Raw genomic sequence first — 19,843 nt, 5'->3', positions numbered from 1 at the left:
TGTGACACACCTGCAGCTGCATTAGCTTTGCAAGTTATACAGACAGACTTTTAAAAGTGTGTGTGTGTGTGTGTGTGTGTATGTGTGTGTGTTTGCAAGCCTGCCAGCTCGTGCCATACAGCCACTACAGATGATTCAGAATGCTGCTGCCCGACTCATCTGCAACCTTCCTAAGTTCTCTCACGTCACTCCTCTGCTGAGGTCACTCCACTGGCTGCCGGTCGATGCCAGTATCAGGTTAAAATCCTGACCCTACTCTGCAGCCAACAGGACAGCCCCCGCCTACATACAGGACATGATTCAATCCTACACGCCAGCTCAACCACTCCGCTCTGCTGCAGCAGGGTGACTTTCACCCCCTGCCATCCAGGTGAATGGTTCTCGCTCGTCCCTACCACAGAGCTTCTCCATGCTAGCTCCCCAGTGGAGGAACAAACTCCCTGTTCCTCTACGAACCACTCAGTCATTGCCCACCTTCCGCCGTAGTCTGAAGACTCACTATACCTGGACTAACCATCAACAATCTGCAGGGTACTCCCAATCTGGGATGATTTTTATCACGTAAATCCCTCTACTTCGTTCCTATAGCACTTTCTTGTTACACATGTACCCCCAGTGCCACTTTCATGTTACATGTACCTCCATCCAGCACTTATATTGTACTTTGTATCATTATCTTGATGTTGTAGCTTGTCATGCCTGCTAGTTTGACATAGCATAGGTTAGGTCAGAAAGTTTACTGTTTACTGGGCGAACTGAACTTAATGTGTTCATGGCTATGATTAACTGTTACAAAATGAGTATCGTACCTTATCAGACCTGTGTTTTGTAGTTGTTCCAATGGTAAATGGTAAAATGGACTGCATTTATATAGCGCTTTTATCCAAAGCGCTTTACAATTGATGCCTCTCATTCGCCAGAGCAGTTAGGGGTTAGGTGTCTTGCTCAAGGACACTTCGACACGCCCAGGGCGGGGTTTGAACCGGCAACCCTCCGACTGCCAGACAATTGGTCTTACCTCCTGAGCTATATCGCCCCTCCTGAGCTATGTCGCAATGACCTTTGGCATGCATGCACTCATTGTAAAAGCGTTTGCCAAATAAATGTAATGTAATGTGTGTGTTTGTGCGTGTGACAACATGTCCATCTCCCCCCCCCCCAGAGGGATGGTGACTGTCTTGGTCACTAATTCTCATAGCCTGCCCTGGTCATGACCTACACCTGCCACAGGAATGAGAAATGAGGACTTTGGCCCAATTTTACGGTCAGTGATTTAAACGGGCTCATCTGCATTGGTATCGAGCCAAACAGAAAGGTCCTGGCGGAGGTGTATGACCTCAGGTGTTTCAGCTCAAAGCCCAGCTGTGTGAGTGAGAATAGGGGCAGTATGTTCGGCAAACACACGCCATCGGTCAACAGCGAGGTGTGAGGACAGCGTGCGAGACGGAGTCAGGCTCCAATTTAAACCCGTGAAACGTTTCGGGAAATGAAAGGTCGATAAATAGATGCCACTTAGGTACCTTTCATCACAGATCTGACAGCTTTCCTGAAAGGAAACAAAACAAAGTCAACGCGGAATGATAGGCCATTGTGATATGAAAATAGGTCAAATCCCACTTGTGTGCCATGTTTACCTTTTCATAATTTTGACTGGCAAACCGAGCCTCCTTGTTTGATGAATTAGTTTTTGATTTCCTCTTTCCCGTAGCAAACGTGTGCAACATGCCTGCACGTGTGCCTGGAAACGTGCAGCCAGCTGCCTCGTCTTACACCTGAGCTGCGCAGTCACCTCACGCGGTACAACTGCGCAACACAGGTGGCACAGGCGGCACAGGCAGATCAGACGTGCCTGATCAACTAGAGGAGTCTCTGCGGCACAATGAGGTCAGCAGTATCCCGCCATCAGATACACGTGCTGCGCAACGCTATGGACAAACCCAGAATAATGGGGAGCGCCCCAACACTTTCCGCTCCTCACCTCCTTTCCTCCGCACCCCCACTACCACTCGTCTCCTCCCCGGGAGTATGTGGAGGAAAGGAGGGGAGGAGGCGAGTTTGAAGCCGCTTCGCCAATACGGTTCTGTGCACTTCGCTTGTTTCCTCCAATATAGGGACACTGAAGGGAAGGAGGGGGGGAGGACACAAAGATCAGTTTCCAGGACACAGAGGAGAGGAGGTGGTAGTGGAGGAAAGGAGGGGGTCCTTCCAGTTGCTTATTTTATCCGTCCTTGCTTCCTTTCCTTGCATCGTTTTCTACTATGGAAGGCCGAACAGGTCAAAAATACTTTAAATTGACATCTGGAATCACGTGTTGTCAACTTGCAGTCAACGTGTTGTTTATGCGTTCTCTATGTGTTAACTACGCACAAAACTTGTTGCTTATCTGTACTTCAACATTTCATTTCCCGTTACTTCTGGCATTTGATTTGCCATCAAACACTTGGAGAGAGAGCTTGGGGAGGCGACGGAGAGAGAGAGAGAGAGAATGATAACTCTGTGACGACAAGGAAGTTTAAGAATTTAACCAGGTGTAATGACTGCAGTGGTACGACAAACACAGAAAAGGGGTGGACTGTGCAGGAGGGAGAGAGAGGGAGAGGTGGGACAAAGAGAGAGAAAGGAGGGAGGAATCTATAAAAGGTTAAAAAAAAACAGTTCCTCTCACTCAACCCTGTACCTGTTCGTGGGTCGGTGATGGACGGCAGATCTCTCTCCTTGGTGCTCTTGGCTCTTTCATCCCCTCATCTCTTAGGTAGGACACTGAATAGACGTCTCTACATCACAATGGGCTGGGAAAGGGCAGCTAACAGGCAGTAGCTGAGGATAGCTGAGGGTAAAGCAGAACAGGAGTGTTACTGGGTATGACTTGCGGTACCTGGGCAACAGAGGCCAACTAGGGGTACGCATATGAATGTCTGCAACTTATAATGGAGCAACTCTGGATAACTATGGGTAGTAGTGGGCAGTTGGAGCACCTCTGAATGTTTGGGTGAAGCAGAGCAAGGTAAATTTTGGTAATTTTAGATTAAATTCTGGATAATTCTTGATGTGACTGTTGGCAGAGAAATTTGTAATTTGTTTTCCACTCTTAGATAGATATGACTGGGTCATTAATCAGGGCCAACAGGCCTGCTTTGAGTGTGTACTGGCCTGCGTAAGGTATGGGACAGAATGTTTTACCCTAGAACTGGAACAGAGGGAGAAAAAGACAGAAACTACTACACTGCTGTGGGATTGTACTTTGCACATATATCATGTTTTATTTTTATTTTTTTTGTTGTTTTTCTCATTGACTCATGATAAGAAAGATGAATTCAATTTAATTCTTCCGTCTAATCACTTCACTCTTGGAGACTCTTGTAAAAAAAACTATTGTACAGTCTCTTTGTACAAGTTTTGAGTAGAATTATCGCTGTTACATTATGCTCATTATCCGATACATAATTCATTCTTATTTCAAAGTGTAAGATCCACTCATTTTCAGTTCACATGGCACATGGAGTTGTACAGTTGTTCTCTGTATGAATGATGATTATGTGCAACTGAACTACTGTAAGAGTTACATTGTAGGTCTATAGTAATCCATGAAGTGTTTGGAAAACTCTTGACCCAATGAGAACAGATCTGACTAGCTTACGTGTGTGACATCATCGGTCTCTCTTCCCACAGCGGGACTCCACCCTGCAGACGATGGGAGGGACTACCAGGTGGTTCGACCAATCAAACTGCACGCACTACACAGGAGAGACACACAGGTAAGACCATTTCATTGTCTCATTTCCCCCATATTTGTTTAAACTGAGGCCAACAATTTTGATAAATTATCGATTAAATAAAGCAGACATGCATGTTGTAATATAGCCCCCTCTATAGGCTATAGCTCAGTCAACAGCCCATTAGAGACCGGACATCAGGGATGTGGAGAGGGGTGGGGTTAGGGTGCCCCGAGAACCCACCCCTTTTGCTCCAAGTGCCCAATGGTTTTTAAAAAAATGAGTATCATTATTGTGGCTGTCATTTATTTTCATTTATTCATTTTGGTAAAATATTTTTTTTTCACAATAACTGGGTGTCGTTTTTCTATATTGCCCTTTTCTCACTTTGAGCACCTGCCCCTCAAAAGGTCTCAGCACGGCCCTGCTGGAAACAGTTATTTCAGCTGTAACTAACAAACACAGGGGTCCCCAGGACCCGGTTTAGAAAGCCATGCCATGGAGGCCTCATTCCCATAGTGAAGTCATACTTCATAATCATACGTGCGCGATGTGAGGGTGAGAATGTTCTAGACCCGGTGCTGTGCGGTAACGGCTGACCCCTCCTCCTCCATCCCACAGTCCCCGTGGCCTGACGAGGTGACCTACGCCATGACGGTGAGCGGGAGGGACGTCGTGATGCGCCTGGAGAGAAACCTGTGAGTCGGGCCTCCGTCCGCGCTCCCACTGAGCGGGGGCCGGTGGGACATGCCCCTCGACAAGGCCACGCCCACACCTACCTCCCACCAGCACATACACACACACCTGGCAGACAGTAATACAATGCTTACTGTATCACTGTCAGCTGAACATCATGACCCCAGAGTACATAGAGTTATGAGTATGAGAAAACAAAAAAGAAAATACTCAGAAAAAGCTTAACACCAAAGATAGTTTAAAATCAAAATCACACTGCATGGAGTTCTTTGACTACTCTAGCGGTTTGTCCAGTTGCATTGTTTGTCTCATGTCTCATCTATACACATAAACTACTATAAGCTGTAGTTTCTGGAGGAGTGGTTTTAAGTAGTTTTGGGGTACAGGGTCCTGAGGGGCTTGCTTGTGTTCACAGGGGCCTGCTGAGCAGACGCTACACTGAGACGCACTACACCACGAATGGCACCAGGGTCACCTCCGCCCGACCGGACCTGGTGTGTGTGCCAAACTCCGTCACGATGCTATAAATGCTGAAAATGCTGTTAGAACACTGTGATAACACTGTCACAGCACTATAATGCTATAAGTGTGCTGTCACAATACCGTGATAACACTGTCACAGCACTATAATGCTATAAGTGTGCTGTCACAATACCGTGATAACACTGTCACAGCACTATAATGCTATAAGTGTGCTGTCACAATACCGTGATAACACTGTCACAGCACTATAATGCTATAAGTGTGCTCTCACAATACCGTGATAACACTGTCACAGCACTATAATGCTATAAGTGTGCTGTCACAATACCGTGATAACACTGTCACAGCACTATAATGCTATAAGTGTGCTGTCACAATACCGTGATAACACTGTCACAGCACTATAATGCTATAACAGTGTTGTCACAATACTGTAATAACATTGTCACACACTATAATGTTGTAAATGTACCCTGCAGACAGTTAAGTGTTCTCGAAGTGAGTTTATTAACTGCACCACAAAGGCTACCTTTCAACCAGATCTGTGACAATACTGTGATACCTGTCACACTATAATGCTGTAACAGTGTGGTCACAACACTGTGCTTTTGCACCCATTCTCACCCTTTCTGCCTGCTCCACACAGGACCTTTGCTACTACGATGGCAGGATTTTGAACGACAGCGAGTCTGTCGTTAGCATCAGCACATGTAACGGTCTGAGGTAGGAGGGGCATGTATTTATGGCATGTACACATGTGCACGCATGCATGCACACACACACACACACACACACACACACGCATACGCACGCAAACACACACTCAAAGTCCTTTTCATTAGGAGGTTTAAACTTAGGTGTCTTCTACTGTACTGTAAAGGACTATGAAATACTCTAAATAAAAATTGTGAAACAATAGTTGGCTCTCAGTCTCCAACCCCCTCCATCCCAATGCTCCGTTACCAGGGGTTACCTCAGGACAGCATCCCAGCAGTACCTGATTGAACCCTTGTCTGGCAATGACACCGGTGACCACAGCCTGCAGACATACCAGAACCCCGAATCCACCTGTGGGGTCACCAACAGCAGCTGGGACGCTGCCTATCCCACTGCCACCCCACGGGGGCGCTCTAGGGCCTCGGTAAGAGATGACATCCAGGCGACACACTGACCTGTCGGATCTTTTGGTTTCAAGCAGTATTGCCGCGTTTGAGCCGGTAAATCCAACGCAATTTATTTCTTCTCTTCCAGGCTGATTCACTGTTGAAGCAGAAGAAATATGTCGAGCTGTATCTAGTAGTTGACAACAGAGAGGTAAGAACTGGTTCTTTCCTGGTTAGAACCCACAATGTGAAAAAGACTTGTAGACTAATTCTCTAGACTAATTCTAAAGCATTAGAAATATCAAAATAATTACATTGTAAAAACCAACAAATTACATATAGAGGCCAGAGTGAAATGATTCCAAATGATTCCAGTGTCAGTCAGTGATGTGTGTGAGATTTGGTTATTCCTGAGAAATCTGCATCTGGTGTGATTCAGTGATTTCTCAGTGATTCGCATAATGATTCAGATTCATCCTTGCCTGTTTCTTCAGTACCAGAAACTGAGGCGTGACTTCGCGGCAGTGAGGAAGAGGGCGTTTCAAATGGTGAACTTCGTCAACGCGGTGAGCTCCGTTCTACTTTTATTGCATCTGGAGCAACAGTCCCAGTTGCCTACAGGCTGGCCGAGCTCGCTGGGGCCCCATCTCTGACTGTGGGATGGGCCTTCCCTCTTTTAATTGGGCTGGATCTCATTGCCACGCCCGCACCGCGTGCAGTAGGCCAGACCTTCCCCGTTCTGCAGCCGTGGCTTGGTCTCCATTGCTCTTCTTTTGCATGGCATTTGCCTGCTTTTTTTTTGCATGAGACGGGTTTGGCCGTAACACTGTGAATAGCTCAACCAGCATAAGCTCTCCTAGGATGGTCCTCAGTAAGGAAACAGAGAGGACCTGAAGAAACGCAGAAGCTGGTCATCTGGTTGCCATGGAGAATCTGTGTTGATTCTTCACATCTGGGAAGCAGTTATCCAGATGGCAGATAACTTTGGCTTGCTCGATGTGTGACCTCTGACCCCCCCCCCCGACCCCCGACCCCGCTCGCAGGTTTACCAGCCGCTCAACACGTCCGTGGTCCTGGTGGGGCTGGAGGTGTGGACGGACCGGGACTGGATCGAGGTGGTGGCCTCCCCCGGCCAGACCCTGGGCCGCTTCACAGCCTGGAGAAACGAGGTGTTGCTGGGGACCGGCCCGCACGACAGCGCAATGCTGATAACGTACGTACCGTCCGGGTCTCAGACACGCCCCCCCCCATCTCCCCAAACCCCCACAAAGTCTCTCTCAAACACACACATATATACACACGTCACATGATACGAGCTCCCTGGGTACACACGGTTCCTTCCTCTTCCTGTCTTTCAGGGGCATTGACCTTGAGGGGTCTATCGTGGGAATTGCCAATGTGGAGCAAATGTGCACCATTAGCTCGACCGGAGTTGTGCAGGTACTTTGGATTTCCCTACGTACAGCACATTACGCCACATGGTTTAAAGACTGAGCAGAATCTGCCCTTATCGAAAATACACAAGAACATTAAACACGTTCAATGATGCCACCCAAGTAAATGAGCCATGGCTAATTGGATAATGAACAATAACTTCCTGTTGTTGGAGTTGTTATGACAGTGGGGATTGGCTTCCGGAAGAGTTGCTTTGATAGGACGAGGGTATTTCTGAGCCCAAAAAACCAAATGAAAGAGGACTTGCTCCGTTCAGTTAGTCACTCATCTCATACATGCGTTTGACAGTTAATGATGAGACTAATTACAGGCTAGTGTTTCTTTCAGCCCTATTTTCAACTCCCTCAGCTCTCTCTGCTGACCACAAGCCAGACCGATGTTCACGATTTTGCTCGTTTTCCCACGATTTGTATCACTCAGCTTTTGAGATAGATAGTGTGGTTTCTTGGGTCTGGAGCTGATTGGGCTTAGCTGCTTCTCTGGTGGAGCCATGCGCTTACCAACAAAGTCAGCCATTTCATCACGGTTACTAATGGCAACCAGATGCCTATTTTATTCGTAAGAAAAGATAGGCGTGCTATTGGCTCATTACTGGAGGCGCCATGGTAACCCCAGTATCTGATGTCACAGACAGACATACCCAAAACATGGCTTACAGATAATAAAATATATTTGAAATGACAAATTCATAGTCAATGTTTTTTTTGTTTTTTGAGGAAAAACAATACTTTTACTGTGCATTGTTCTGCAAGCTCTATGGATGTTTTATTTCATAAAATAATGTCTACCTTAAAAAGTTTGATATAGCGCCTTTAAATCTTACGTGCTCTCTCGTCTCTCAGGACCACAAGCCCCAGGCAATCGCAGTGGCGGCAACGCTGGCCCACGAGCTCGGGCACAACCTGGGCATGAGGCACGACTCGAGGGGCTGCTCCTGCGGGGCCCGTGTGCCCTGCATCATGTCCGCCGTTCTGGGGTGAGTGGGCGGGCACAGAGCGGTCACTGTGGCACGCCCTCGGAGTAAATGTCTAAATGTAAATGACATTCATGCGTTCAGACCAAATGCAAATTTCCTGCTACGTTATAGGCCCATATATATATATAATATTATTACACACGTACACCCACGGACACGCACACGCATGCGTACTGCACGCTGTGTGTGTGCGTGATGGACTGTACTGCTTACGGTTCGGTTTAAACATAAACTGATGCGTTTTTATGAGAGTTCATGTCCTCACTGCTCCTACGACTTTAGCTGATAAAATGTCCAGAGTGGTCGCTGCTGCTGGCACACAGTAAAATGTCCAGTGTTAATTCAACTAACAGATTACAAGTCCAATAGGGACCATATGTACTCAGTGAGAGTTGATTTAACACTGAACATCGTACTGTGCAACAGTGCTGTAGCTCAGAGTTTTGGGGGTTTTCGGCAGGTAAAACGGGGGTGTGTTTTTGTTTCAGACAGCAGGTCCCGCGGCTCTTCAGCAATTGCAGCGCTCAGGGGTACGAGGCCTTCGTGCTTTCCCGCGTCCCGCCCTGCCTCTTCGACAAGCCGGACATAGTGCTGGCTTCTGATTCGCTGTGCGGGAACGGAGTCGTGGAGAGGGGGGAGGAGTGCGACTGCGGGATCGAGAAGGTGCGTACACAAACACAGATGCAGATTAAAACGCATCAAAAAAGATGCTTGTGGGGTTGCTGGGTGGCTCATCCTGTTAAGGCACTGTTATAGGCACCCCAAATAGCAAACACGAGGTAAAAAAAAAAACTCTCCAGTCGGGAGGACAACACTGAAACAGTGGTGAGAAAAAACTTCCTGATGGGAAATCTCGGGAGGAACTCGACTAGAGGGGGAGTTCATCCTCCACTGTCCGGCCTGGTATGAAGCAGCGGTAGAATGGATGTAACAGAAATGTAATAAGGTATCTATCACAGTAAATAAAACGAGTTGAGCAGGTTACAGCTGAAGACGACTGTTGTAGTCAAACAACAAAAGTTGTTTGTCTGCACTCTCCCAAATCAGGTATTCGATGAGTGTTACAGCCTGCGCATAACTTAGCATTACAAATTGGAGAGAAAAAGGTGACAAAATGTTTCAAAAATATTTCTTTAAAGTACATAACCTTTTGTGTTTGTTTTATGGCGCAGGAGTGCCCCTGCTGTGACGCCTCTACATGCACACTGACTGAAGGCTCTGAGTGCGCTACAGGGGAGTGCTGTAAAAACTGCAGGGTGAGTATAACACACACACAAGCACACACACACACGCGCACACGCACACACGCACAAACATGCACCACACACATCACATACACGCATATACTATACATACACATACATATCACACACACACGCACCACATATACACGCACACACACACACACACATCCATGCATATACTATACATACACACACACATCACATACACGCATTCACACACACACCACACATCACACATAGATGCATATACTATACATACACACACATATCACATACACACGCGCACACACACACTCACTCACTCACTCACTGTGGGCCTCTGTATGTGTGCAGTTTGCTTCACCCTTGACGGAGTGCAGGAGTCGGAGGGACGAGTGTGACCTGGCGGAATTCTGCACGGGGAGGTCTGCCCAGTGTCCGCAGGACGTCTTCTCCCAAAACGGGATCCCCTGCAAGGGCAGGCAGGGCTACTGTCGTGACGGACGCTGCCCCCTGCTGGCTGACCAGTGCGTCAAGACATGGGGAGACAGTGAGTGAACCCCAACGTCTCCTGAGCCCTCTCCTCTCTCGCTTCTTTTCTCCCAAGCTTTATTAACATGAAGGACTTGTTTTTTTTTGTTTTTTTCAGCCGCTCGTGTGGGCCGGTATTTCTGTTATGAACAAAACATCCAGGGCACCTACTACGGGTTCTGCAATAGGACAGGCCGTGAGGAATACGTCCCCTGCAAGGAAAAGTACGCTCAGTCCAACCATAACAAAGTAGCCTCTGTAACCCTGCGACAATATTCCCCCTAACTGCAGTGCCATAGTCACTGTAACTGTGATGCAATATGATCATTCTAATTCCAGTGCAGTAGTCATTAATTCCAGTGCAGTAGTCACTGTAAATCTGGGTCAGTACAGTTGTTCAAATTCCAGTGCAGTACATTCACTGTAACTGCAGTACATCATGGTCACTCTAATTCCAGTGCAGTACAGTCACTGTGACTGCAGTGCATCATGGTCATTCTAATTCCAGGGATGTGATGTGTGGGAAACTGTTCTGCACCGGCGGCAGCAGGGAGCCCAGCTCTGGCCAGGCAGCGGAGTTTTCGGACTGCAGAGCCACGTTTAATAGGGACCAGAGCGAGGACCAGGGCCTGGTGGAGACAGGGACCCGCTGCGGGGATGGACTGGTGAGTGGGGTCCATTTGGGCGCCGGAAAGTCACTAAAGACATTATCTGAGTTGGCAGTGACCGTTACTCATTCCTACCCTCAGGTCTGCATGGACAGCCAGTGTGTGGGGCTGGAAATGGCCTACGGCCCGTCCAACTGCTCAGCAAAATGCAAAGGTCACGCGGTAAGCATGAGAGAACCGTGTGGGACAGACACACAGACACATGGACTGATACCCTGCATCCTATACTCATCCTATACCAGTGCCTTTACCTTTAAACAAAACTCACAGTGTGACATCACACCAAGCCCACACTGATCCCACAGTAACGTCACAAGCACACACTGACCCCGCAATGACATCAGAGCAAGTTCACACTGACCCCACAACGACATCACAGCAAGCCCACACTGACCCCGCAATGACATCAGAGCAAACACACACTGACCCCACAATGACATCAGAGCAAGTTCACACTGACCCCACAATGACATCACAGCAAACACACACGGACCCCACAATGACATCACAACAAGCACAGAAACACACACTGAACCCATAATGACATCACAAGCACACACTGACCCCACAATGACATCACAACAAGCACAGCAACACACACTGAACCCACAATGACATTACAATGTCGCACCGGTGGTTCCCACTGACCGCTTAATTGCAATGTTGTGTCACACAGGTGTGCAATCACAGATCTGAGTGCCAGTGTCAGCCTGGCTGGCTACCCCCGGACTGCGAGTCTTCGGGCGACAGCGACCAGGCGGTGTCCTCAGGTTGGTAGGAGTCGCATGGGCCGATTGAAAACTAGCCAAAGCAATGGAACCCCAGCTGTGCGAAACATTCTGCCCACCTCTTCCACCGCAGCCAGCCCACAGTGAGATGGATCCCCAGGCAGAGAGCTCGCTGATGGCCCTTATGTCTTTCTTTGCCTCCAGGAACCATCATCGCGATCGCCACGGCGACGGGCACCACTTTAGTGCTCCTGCTGGCCCTGGCCGGAATGGCGGTCCACCTCAAACGCAGACAGAAGCTCGGCGGCTCTCCCAGGTGCGGTCCGCGCGCTCTGACCGATGTTCAGTCCGCAATGCGGCGCTCTCGCCTGAGGGCTGTGGGCTAGTGTGGGGGCAGCGTTCAGAGCGCTGGACTTCGGTTCTCATTCCAAATGCCATACTCTAGCTCCAGTAGAAGTGCAGCAGCACAAGCTGGTAACTGTAGGTGCACTGTGTGTGTGTGTGTTTGTGTGTGTGTGTGTGTGTGAGTGACCTTTTTGAGGGACTTTTCTACTCAGAACTTAAGTATTAGGAACACTCATTTTCATACATGTTTCTTTCGTACACCACATCTAATATAGAATGTTAAGAATATCCGGTCACACAGCGACTGTCTCTTCCCTTACAGACCCCCTCCGCCTGAGAAGGATCTTGGCCTGAATAACCCCGCCTTCCCTGTGGACATCTACTCAGTGTATCAAAACCCCTCCCTGAAAAACATGGCTTATCCAAACTACCCGCAGGTAAAATATACCTGAACACCTGCATAGCTCACTGCACAGACCAGTATGGCACATATTATGCATGTGCCATCCAATCATGTGGATTCACACACACTTCACGGAAGGTCCCAGTTGCCACTGCCAGCCAATCACATTCCTGCCGCTGTTCGTTTAAGAACGGCTGTCGACCAATAAGGTGCCGGCCAGCTCCTTCGCAACACTCAGTCGCGCACAGACACTTGGCACACTTCTCGAACTCCAATCGATCGAGATGACCCATGGGACATGTCAAGAGGACAATGGGTCAAAGGTCAACTTCGAGGACAGGGATGCATTTACACCCTTGTGACAGAGGGGGCGCTCTGCTGGACAATTTCTGAAGGACACATCTGTGCCAGTGTGGACCCCACAAACTCGTTCTGGAATCCTATTATGGAGGTCTTATCCTGATTGGCTGTTTCTAAGCAACTGTGTCCTTAATTCAACTTGGGTTACTCAAGAAGAATAGCTTCCTCTTCCTCTTTAAAAGGGATTGGAATGAATACATCTCTCTTTATAAATGTGACGGCCACAAAGCTACAGCAGTCAAGCTCCAATGAGCATCTAGATTTAGGATGCTACCCTTTCCAGGAAAAAAATAATTCTTAATCAAAACTCTATAATCACTCCTTTTTTTCCATAAAGGCATCATAACCGGCTTCATTAAAACAGATTTTTGCTATTGTTTAAGTTGGATGTGATTTACCACTGGCCACACTGCAGTAATGGGGTGACATGTCGGCATGGCAACAGCCCACCGCCATATTAAAAAGGGCTTAGATTTTCTATTCATTAGTGCCAGGGGGGATTTCTGTCCCCGTTTCTCCAAGCTGTGGAACAGAGGGCCACGGGGTCCTTGGATCAGGACTAGCAGAGGACACGCTGAACACCCAGAACAGCTAAGAAATTAATATAGCCTGGATTAAAATGGATTCATTTTAGCTCACAGGTGGGATGGGGGGAATTTAAGGCACTGGCCGGATCAAAAACTGTGAGTTATAAAGGAAGGAGAGAATGGTGCGTAACGTAGCGGACATTCCACAGTTACCGAACAGCCATCTTGTTGAAAATTTGGAGTATTCCTAACACCCACATTTATTAAAACTCATCTCATTCAACCACATTTAAAAAAATGAAAACATTTTGTATGTGATGTGTATGACAATGATACTGAAATTTCTGAGGTTTTACACTGAAGGCCATTTAAAAAGAAAAATTAAGGTGATGTTTTGAAAATGACTCGCAGTATAAAGAATGATCAGATTTGACAATGTATTCCGTCTCATTCTAATCAGCATCAGTTTCTATAAAATTCATATTAATGTGACTTGCAATAAAACATTTTTTACATGTGCAAATACTTGTTGTCTTTGTTAATTTGATGTAGAAACCCACTCCACTGGTCAGCCCAGCCACAGATTCTACAAACTAACCAGAATGTCAGCTCCTGTTGCATATTATACAAGGCAGTCCAGGCTGGTAACAGGGTTTTTTTAATACTATGCAACAATATTTAGTCAATATTTAAAAAGGATCCTGTCCATAAGAATAACAGATTGCCATTGTGGTAGCCTTTGGCCACGGCCCTTAATGAACCTAAAGGTTTCAGCTTTCATCAATAGAGGGACAGACCTTTCAATGTTAAGAACATGGAGTTGATTATCTTGTCAGTCTATAGAATCTGTGATACCATCCTCCTTCAGCAAGGTGAGTGGGAGGGGCTTGAAACTGACATGTCAAAGATGGACACACCAAATTTCTCCTGTGCTACAAAAAAGAAACGTGAAGGTAGCAGAAAAAAGACAAATTAAGACACTTTCTCTTTTGTATTTCTTTTTTGACCTTTTTTTGTTGTTGAGTGAAACATCTAAATAAATGAAGATTCAGAGGCTTCGCAATACAAGTACTTGACCAAAAAACCTTTTTCTTTTCTTTTTTTTTTTTACAGCTCTTAAGAAAATCTTAATAAACATTTCCTGTACATTCTGTGAGATATGTTTGGAAACTTTAACAGAAGTCAGAAATGATCATAGCCCGCCCCCCCTCCCCGCCCCTGACAGCTCCCTGCACCCCAATTCTCAAACCAGCCCCGCCCCACCCAGCCCCACCTCCCCGACACACACACACACACTAAAGCGCATTTTCTTATTTTTAAACTTAACCTGAAGGGAAGCATCTGCCCCACAGAGCCTTGTTTCTACAGTACAGAGAGAGCACACCCTGTAAGAACACAAATCCACAATTCAATGAGAAAAAAAAAGAGAAACTAAAGGGCGGGGGGGGGGGGTGGGGGGGGATTCGGGGGGTTGGGGGCATTTTTCTTGACAGCCACTGCAGTCCCCCTCTCATCATCCTAGCACGGCTCCCCTTTGAACTGTGATGCGGGCGGTTGCCACGGTTACTATACAGCGAGCTCCGCCCCAAAGTTCAAAGAATCGCTAGGGCGACGTGCAGAACTCTGTCGACCGGTCCCGATGCGTTCCTCTTTGGTTTAACGTCTGTTCTTTCCCCCGCGTACATTCAGCCGTCGCCTCCCCGGGGGGCACACGCCCGGTCTAGCCCCTTCCGTATCTACACCCCTGGACGGGCGTGCCCCGATTCGGCGCGTCGGCTATTTCTACGTCCGAGCACGACGGCTTCCTCTCGTGATACTGCCTGGCGGTCGGTTAGCCCCACCACAGTGAACAGGTGGACTCTAATCTACTTGGCATCGTTAAGGTTCGCGTCGTACGCGCCCCGCGCCCCGCGGCGATTAGCGTAGCCCGCTGCTGCTGGCGTCGGGGCGAAACCGAAAGACGAGGGACGGTCACGGGTGAGTAACCGTTTCGGCGTCCCTTGAGAACAGTCTACCACCGAAGAACCCAGCGGTCTTCAGCCAGACTCCGACACAGCGCTCTCAGGGTCCTAATGACCCTCCTGTTAATACCGCGCTAAAGCTATCGCCCGGCAGGAAGGCCTACACGCTCCGCTAGTTCATTCCGCAAGCAATGTAGCCGCTGCTCTAGGACCACTGGGACAGATAAAACGGTGAGGGGGTGGGAAAGACTTGGTCTGCATTGCCGGCCTTTAAAGAGACAGTGATGTTACACGCATCACTGAGAGGAGTGAGAATCCCCGCCCACCCAGCTGAAAGAGAGCTGGGATTGGACAGCATGGACTGGAACACCCATCCATCCATCCATCCATCCATTATCTAACTCGCTCACTCCTGGTCAGGGTAGCGGGGGTTGCCGAAGCCTATCCCAGCATGCACTGGGCAAGAAGCAGGAATAGGAGTGTAACATTTTTTTTTTACAGTAAAAGAACAGAAAACTAAAAGTCTCTCCACAGCTGGGTGAATACTTATGCTATCCCTCCGAAAAAAAACGAAAAAAAAAAAACCTTCTCACCCCCAGCGCGAGGGAGGTGGCGACCGGCGTCTTGCCCGGCCGCGGGGTCGTGGGCTTGGTACGCGCTAACGCTTCCCGCCAACCCGCGCGGGCTACGTTCCGTCGAGGAATACCGCGTGGCGAGGCAGAAAACGACCGCGAGTTTTTGACGATAATACTATCAAGCGAATACGGTACAGGAACGAAGGAAACGGAAACAACGTGGAAGTGCAGGCAGTCTGCTTCGGACCGGCCTGCTGCCGGACAGCAGACGACCCGGTCAGGGCCCGAACTCCGGTTCTGAGAAATAAGGGGGCGGGGGGGGGCTGGATGGGGGTGGGGGGTGGGGGGGGGGGAGTCTGGCAACGAAACGCCGAGGGACAGCAGCCGTACGCAGGAGGAACGTAGAACACCCCCCCCCCCCCCGCTGTGTGCTTCTGCAAGGCCTACAGGCCACAAAAGCCAGTAACAAGAAGCTCCAGACAGACGGATGTAACAGGGCTATAAAAAAAATCTAAACGTGAACTGAAACAATTCTGAAAACCGAAAATTCTTTTCGTTTAGGGACAAGGGAGCGTTTGTTAGCATGCACGCCTGCCCTGGACACAAAGCAGCCGCAAACAGCGCGTTCGGCCCAGAGCCTTTCAACGTACGCCAACGCGGCCCATGCCATAAGTTTAATGCATTAATTCAATCATATTCTGTGCTAATTTTTTTTTCTTCCTCTTCCTGTCATCCTACCTCCTAGTGTGAGTGATAGACAGGCCCCCCGGACAGATGTTTTCTCAACTCTGTTGAACGAGAGCTTTTTTGAATTTACAGAAATGTGCGTGTAACATTGATCTCCTACATCAGTTCGGTTCTACAAAAAATGAGATTGTCGATGGTTACCGTTGCCATGGTTTTCCTTTGCGCCCTTCCTCCCCCCCTCCCCCGTATATATTTATGTACATATATAGATATACCGTTTATTCATTTACTCTGAGCTATTACGTACAGATATTAAAGTGTTATTATATCTCAATAAATAAATAAAAATGACGGTCTGCTTCGGGGCGTTTGTCGCGGTCGGCCTGGTGGCGTTTCTGGCGTTGCCGGCGGCGGCTGTTGTGTGCGTTTCCGCCGCCTGTTCCCGCCGCGGCGCAGCACGCCCTCCAGCAGGGGGCGGTGAAGAGCGGAGAGCGAATGAGGGCGAAGACGAGCGTGACGCTGGGGCGGGGGGGGGGGGGGGGGGGGGGGGGGGGGGGCTGGGCGCTGGGGGGGGGGGGGGGGGGGGGGGGGGGGGTGGGGGGGGTTTGGGGGCGTGGGCGTGTCTACGCCTGCGCGTTGGTCCCGTTCTTGTCGGGCGCGTTGGCGGCGTTGACGGCGATGCCGTCCGGCTGCTTGGCGTCTTTGCGGGGGGGCATCCTCTCGTTGATCCGGTCCAGGCCGCGGGCCTCCTCGAAACTCTGGATCTTGTGCTGGGGGTTGAACCCTTGGATGGCTGTTGACGAGAGAGAGAAGGGGAGAGAGAGACAGAAAGAGAAAGAGGGGGAAGAAGAGTGCAAGACAAACTTGGTGAGAATAAAGCAAATATGTCACCACTGAAAGGAGAAGGGCTGGCAGGTGACATCACTTCATTATCATTAATAGGAAAAATGTATTGATTGGTTCAGACAAGTCATTGGTACCATACCGTCTGCTTAGCCAGTAAATATCAGTTGTATAAACGTATATCCTTGTAAAAAGTGCATCTTACGGGAAATATACTTATTTTTTTTCATGGGGGTTATGAAAAACATGGGTCACTTACACGATAGGTGTTGCCATGAAAGCGTGGGAAAATTGGGGAAATTTTCAGAAAAAGGTTGTTAAATTAATTTCACAAAGCAGCACTGTGACCTCACATTAAATTTCAGCCGACACAAAAAATGAGAGACAGTTGGGTTTCGACAGTACAAACTCTTCAAAGCAGAACATTGAAAAGATACACAAACACACACATGGGGACACACAGACACACACACACACAGGGACACACAGGGACACACACACAGGGACACACAGGGACAGACAGGGACAGACAGGGACACACACACAGGGACACACAGGGATACACACACGGGGACACACACAGGGACACACGGGGACACACAGGGACAGACAGGGACAGACAGGGACACACACACAGGGACACACAGGGATACACACACGGGGACACACACACAGGGACACACGGGGACATACAGGGACACACGGGGACACACACACAGGGACACACACACAGGGACACACAGGGACACACGGGGACACACACACAGGGACACACACACAGGGACACACGGGGACACACGGGGACACACACACAGGGACACACACACAGGGACACACGGGGACACACGGGGACACACGGGGACATGGCGGGAACGCACATCGGCTCTGTGAAAGAGGGCCCCGAGCCGCGTTTACACCGCCGTGCTCCACACCAATCACCGGTCGGCTACGGAACGGGAGTTCTGCCCGGGGGGGGGGGGCAGCTCTGGGGGTGCGTGCGGTTATAGGGGCCATGGTGTGGAAGTGGTTATAGATGGGTGCGGTGTGAGTGTGGTCAGACTGGGCGTGGTGGGAGAGAGGTTATGGCAGTATGTGGCGTGGGGGTCGTTACTGAGGGGTATGGTTGTAGGGGGCGCGGTCTGAAGGGGTTATGGGGGTGTGGTTGGGAGGGGCTATAGCAGGTATGGTTGGGAGGGGTTATTGGGGGCATGGAGGGGAGGGGTTATAGAGAGCATGACTGAGAGGGGTTATAGGGGGTGTGGTTGGGAGGGGCTATAGCAGGTATGGTTGGGAGGGGTTATAGGGGGCATGGAGGGGAGGGGTTATAGGGAGCATGGAGGGGAGGGGTTATGGGGGGGCATGGAGGGGAGGGGTTATAGGGGGCATGGAGGGGAGGGGTTATAGGGGGCATGGAGGGGAGGGGTTATAGGGGGCGTGCAGGGAAGGAGCGGGCTTGCAGGACACAGGACACACAGAGAGTTGTTGTTGCGTACCTTTAGCCTCAGCTGCCTCTGCGGTGGCTGTGAGAGTGTGAGTAGTACAGCCGTTAGAGCCATGCCCAAAAACAACAGAGAAACAGCCAGTCACGTTATCAATGCAGTTACACACATCCACCCCGCCCCGCCCCCCGGCCTCAAACCCCACCCCCCGTCTACCCAAACCCCACCCACTCTCCCCAAACAAACCACAGCCCTGTCTCCCCAAACCCCACCCACTCTCCCCAAACAAACCACAGCCCTGTCTCCCCAAACCCCACCCACTCCCCTCAAACCCCACCCACTGTCCACCCAAACCCCACCCAATCTCCCCAAACCCCCCCCACCCCCACTCATGCATGGCCAGGTTAAAGGTCAAACAGTGCTGTGGATTAATAACGACACATTGCTATCGCTGCTGGGAGGTGCATGCTGGGAGTTTCTGCACAGCCTGGGCACTGCCCAGAGAGAGAGGTGAAGCAGTGTGTGTGTGTGTGTGTGCGTGTGTGTGTGTGAGAAAGCCTGCTGCGCAATCTAGATAACCTCATTCAGACAGGGAGGAAACACGAAAATAAAAAGTGAAAGAAAATTCTAAAAAAGTATCAACTGAAAGACAGCAGTTCCATCTCTGAAGAGCGATAAAAAGTTTCACAGAGTCATGTGGTCTGAGTTTGCTCAGTCTGAACTACGGTGGCCTACTGAGAACATTACCATCACTACCATTAACAGTGAAAAGCACGGCTTTTTAAAGAACCGTTGTCGTAATGTGACTAAAACACCAACAATTATAAACTTAATGTTGGTATATTACTTTCAGAAAAAACAAGTTCCCTCAAAAATGTTTTCTCGTTCTCGTCTTTATTGATCTTGTTCATTCATTTCCTCTACAATACCTTGACATGCTGAATCCTGTTGAAATTTCCTCATACAGCCATTTTTTTACTGTTCAGTTTCAACTGACAAATTAGTCATCTCTGCTGGCAACAGAGCTTTTGACAGAAGAACTCTCGACCCAGTAAAGAGGAAGCTGATTGGTGGTTGAGTGACTGACAGTGTGGATATGAGCCATTAGGGTTCAAGCTGCAGACGCT

The 19,843-nt window shown here is 49.1% G+C and overlaps 2 protein-coding genes across 4 annotated transcripts in view; one reads left to right on the top strand and one right to left on the bottom strand.

Moving 5' to 3' along the window:
- The first annotated feature begins 2,691 nt into the window (after positions 1 to 2,691).
- On the top strand, positions 2,692 to 15,348 carry LOC118213023 (zinc metalloproteinase-disintegrin-like crotastatin). Its single transcript, XM_035391616.1, has 21 exons — positions 2,692 to 2,752; positions 3,670 to 3,755; positions 4,335 to 4,411; positions 4,825 to 4,903; positions 5,539 to 5,615; positions 5,859 to 6,033; positions 6,144 to 6,206; positions 6,490 to 6,561; positions 7,039 to 7,208; positions 7,354 to 7,435; positions 8,293 to 8,426; positions 8,915 to 9,089; positions 9,599 to 9,682; positions 10,004 to 10,199; positions 10,299 to 10,404; positions 10,689 to 10,845; positions 10,930 to 11,010; positions 11,525 to 11,618; positions 11,781 to 11,892; positions 12,244 to 12,358; positions 15,313 to 15,348. The coding sequence occupies exons 1-21, from the start codon at positions 2,695 to 2,697 to the stop codon at positions 15,346 to 15,348; spliced, it is 2,229 nt and encodes a 742-aa protein (XP_035247507.1). The 5' UTR covers positions 2,692 to 2,694.
- Positions 15,349 to 17,023: 1,675 nt separating this feature from the next.
- Positions 17,024 to 19,843, bottom strand: part of ppp3ccb (protein phosphatase 3, catalytic subunit, gamma isozyme, b) — a 32,487-nt gene continuing 29,667 nt past the window's right edge. Inside the window, exons 13-14 of one of the 3 annotated variants that reach the window (XM_035390865.1) lie at positions 18,771 to 18,797; positions 17,024 to 17,218 (exon numbers count right to left, since the gene is read on the bottom strand). In XM_035390865.1, coding sequence (XP_035246756.1) covers positions 17,058 to 17,218; positions 18,771 to 18,797 — 188 coding nt within the window. In that variant the 3' untranslated portion in view covers positions 17,024 to 17,057. Of the gene's footprint in view, positions 17,228 to 18,770; positions 18,798 to 19,843 lie in introns of all 3 variants that reach the window. The other 2 variants (XM_035390864.1, XM_035390866.1) reach the window with 2 other exon arrangements.

The sequence above is a fragment of the Anguilla anguilla genome, chromosome 14 (genome assembly GCF_013347855.1).
Source record: "Anguilla anguilla isolate fAngAng1 chromosome 14, fAngAng1.pri, whole genome shotgun sequence".
NCBI lineage: Eukaryota > Metazoa > Chordata > Actinopteri > Anguilliformes > Anguillidae > Anguilla > Anguilla anguilla.
The sequence above is the reverse complement of the archived record's forward strand: the minus strand, read 5'-3'. Positions and strand labels throughout refer to the sequence as shown.

Coding starts and splice junctions, on each gene's coding strand:
- LOC118213023 (XM_035391616.1), top strand. CDS start 2,695: ATGGACGGCAGATCTCTCTCCTTGGTGCTCTTGGCTCTTTCATCCCCT. Junction 3,756..4,334: donor TACACAGGAGAGACACACAG/GTAAGACCATTT, acceptor TCCATCCCACAG/TCCCCGTGGCCTGACGAGGT. Junction 10,846..10,929: donor CCCGCTGCGGGGATGGACTG/GTGAGTGGGGTC, acceptor TCCTACCCTCAG/GTCTGCATGGACAGCCAGTG.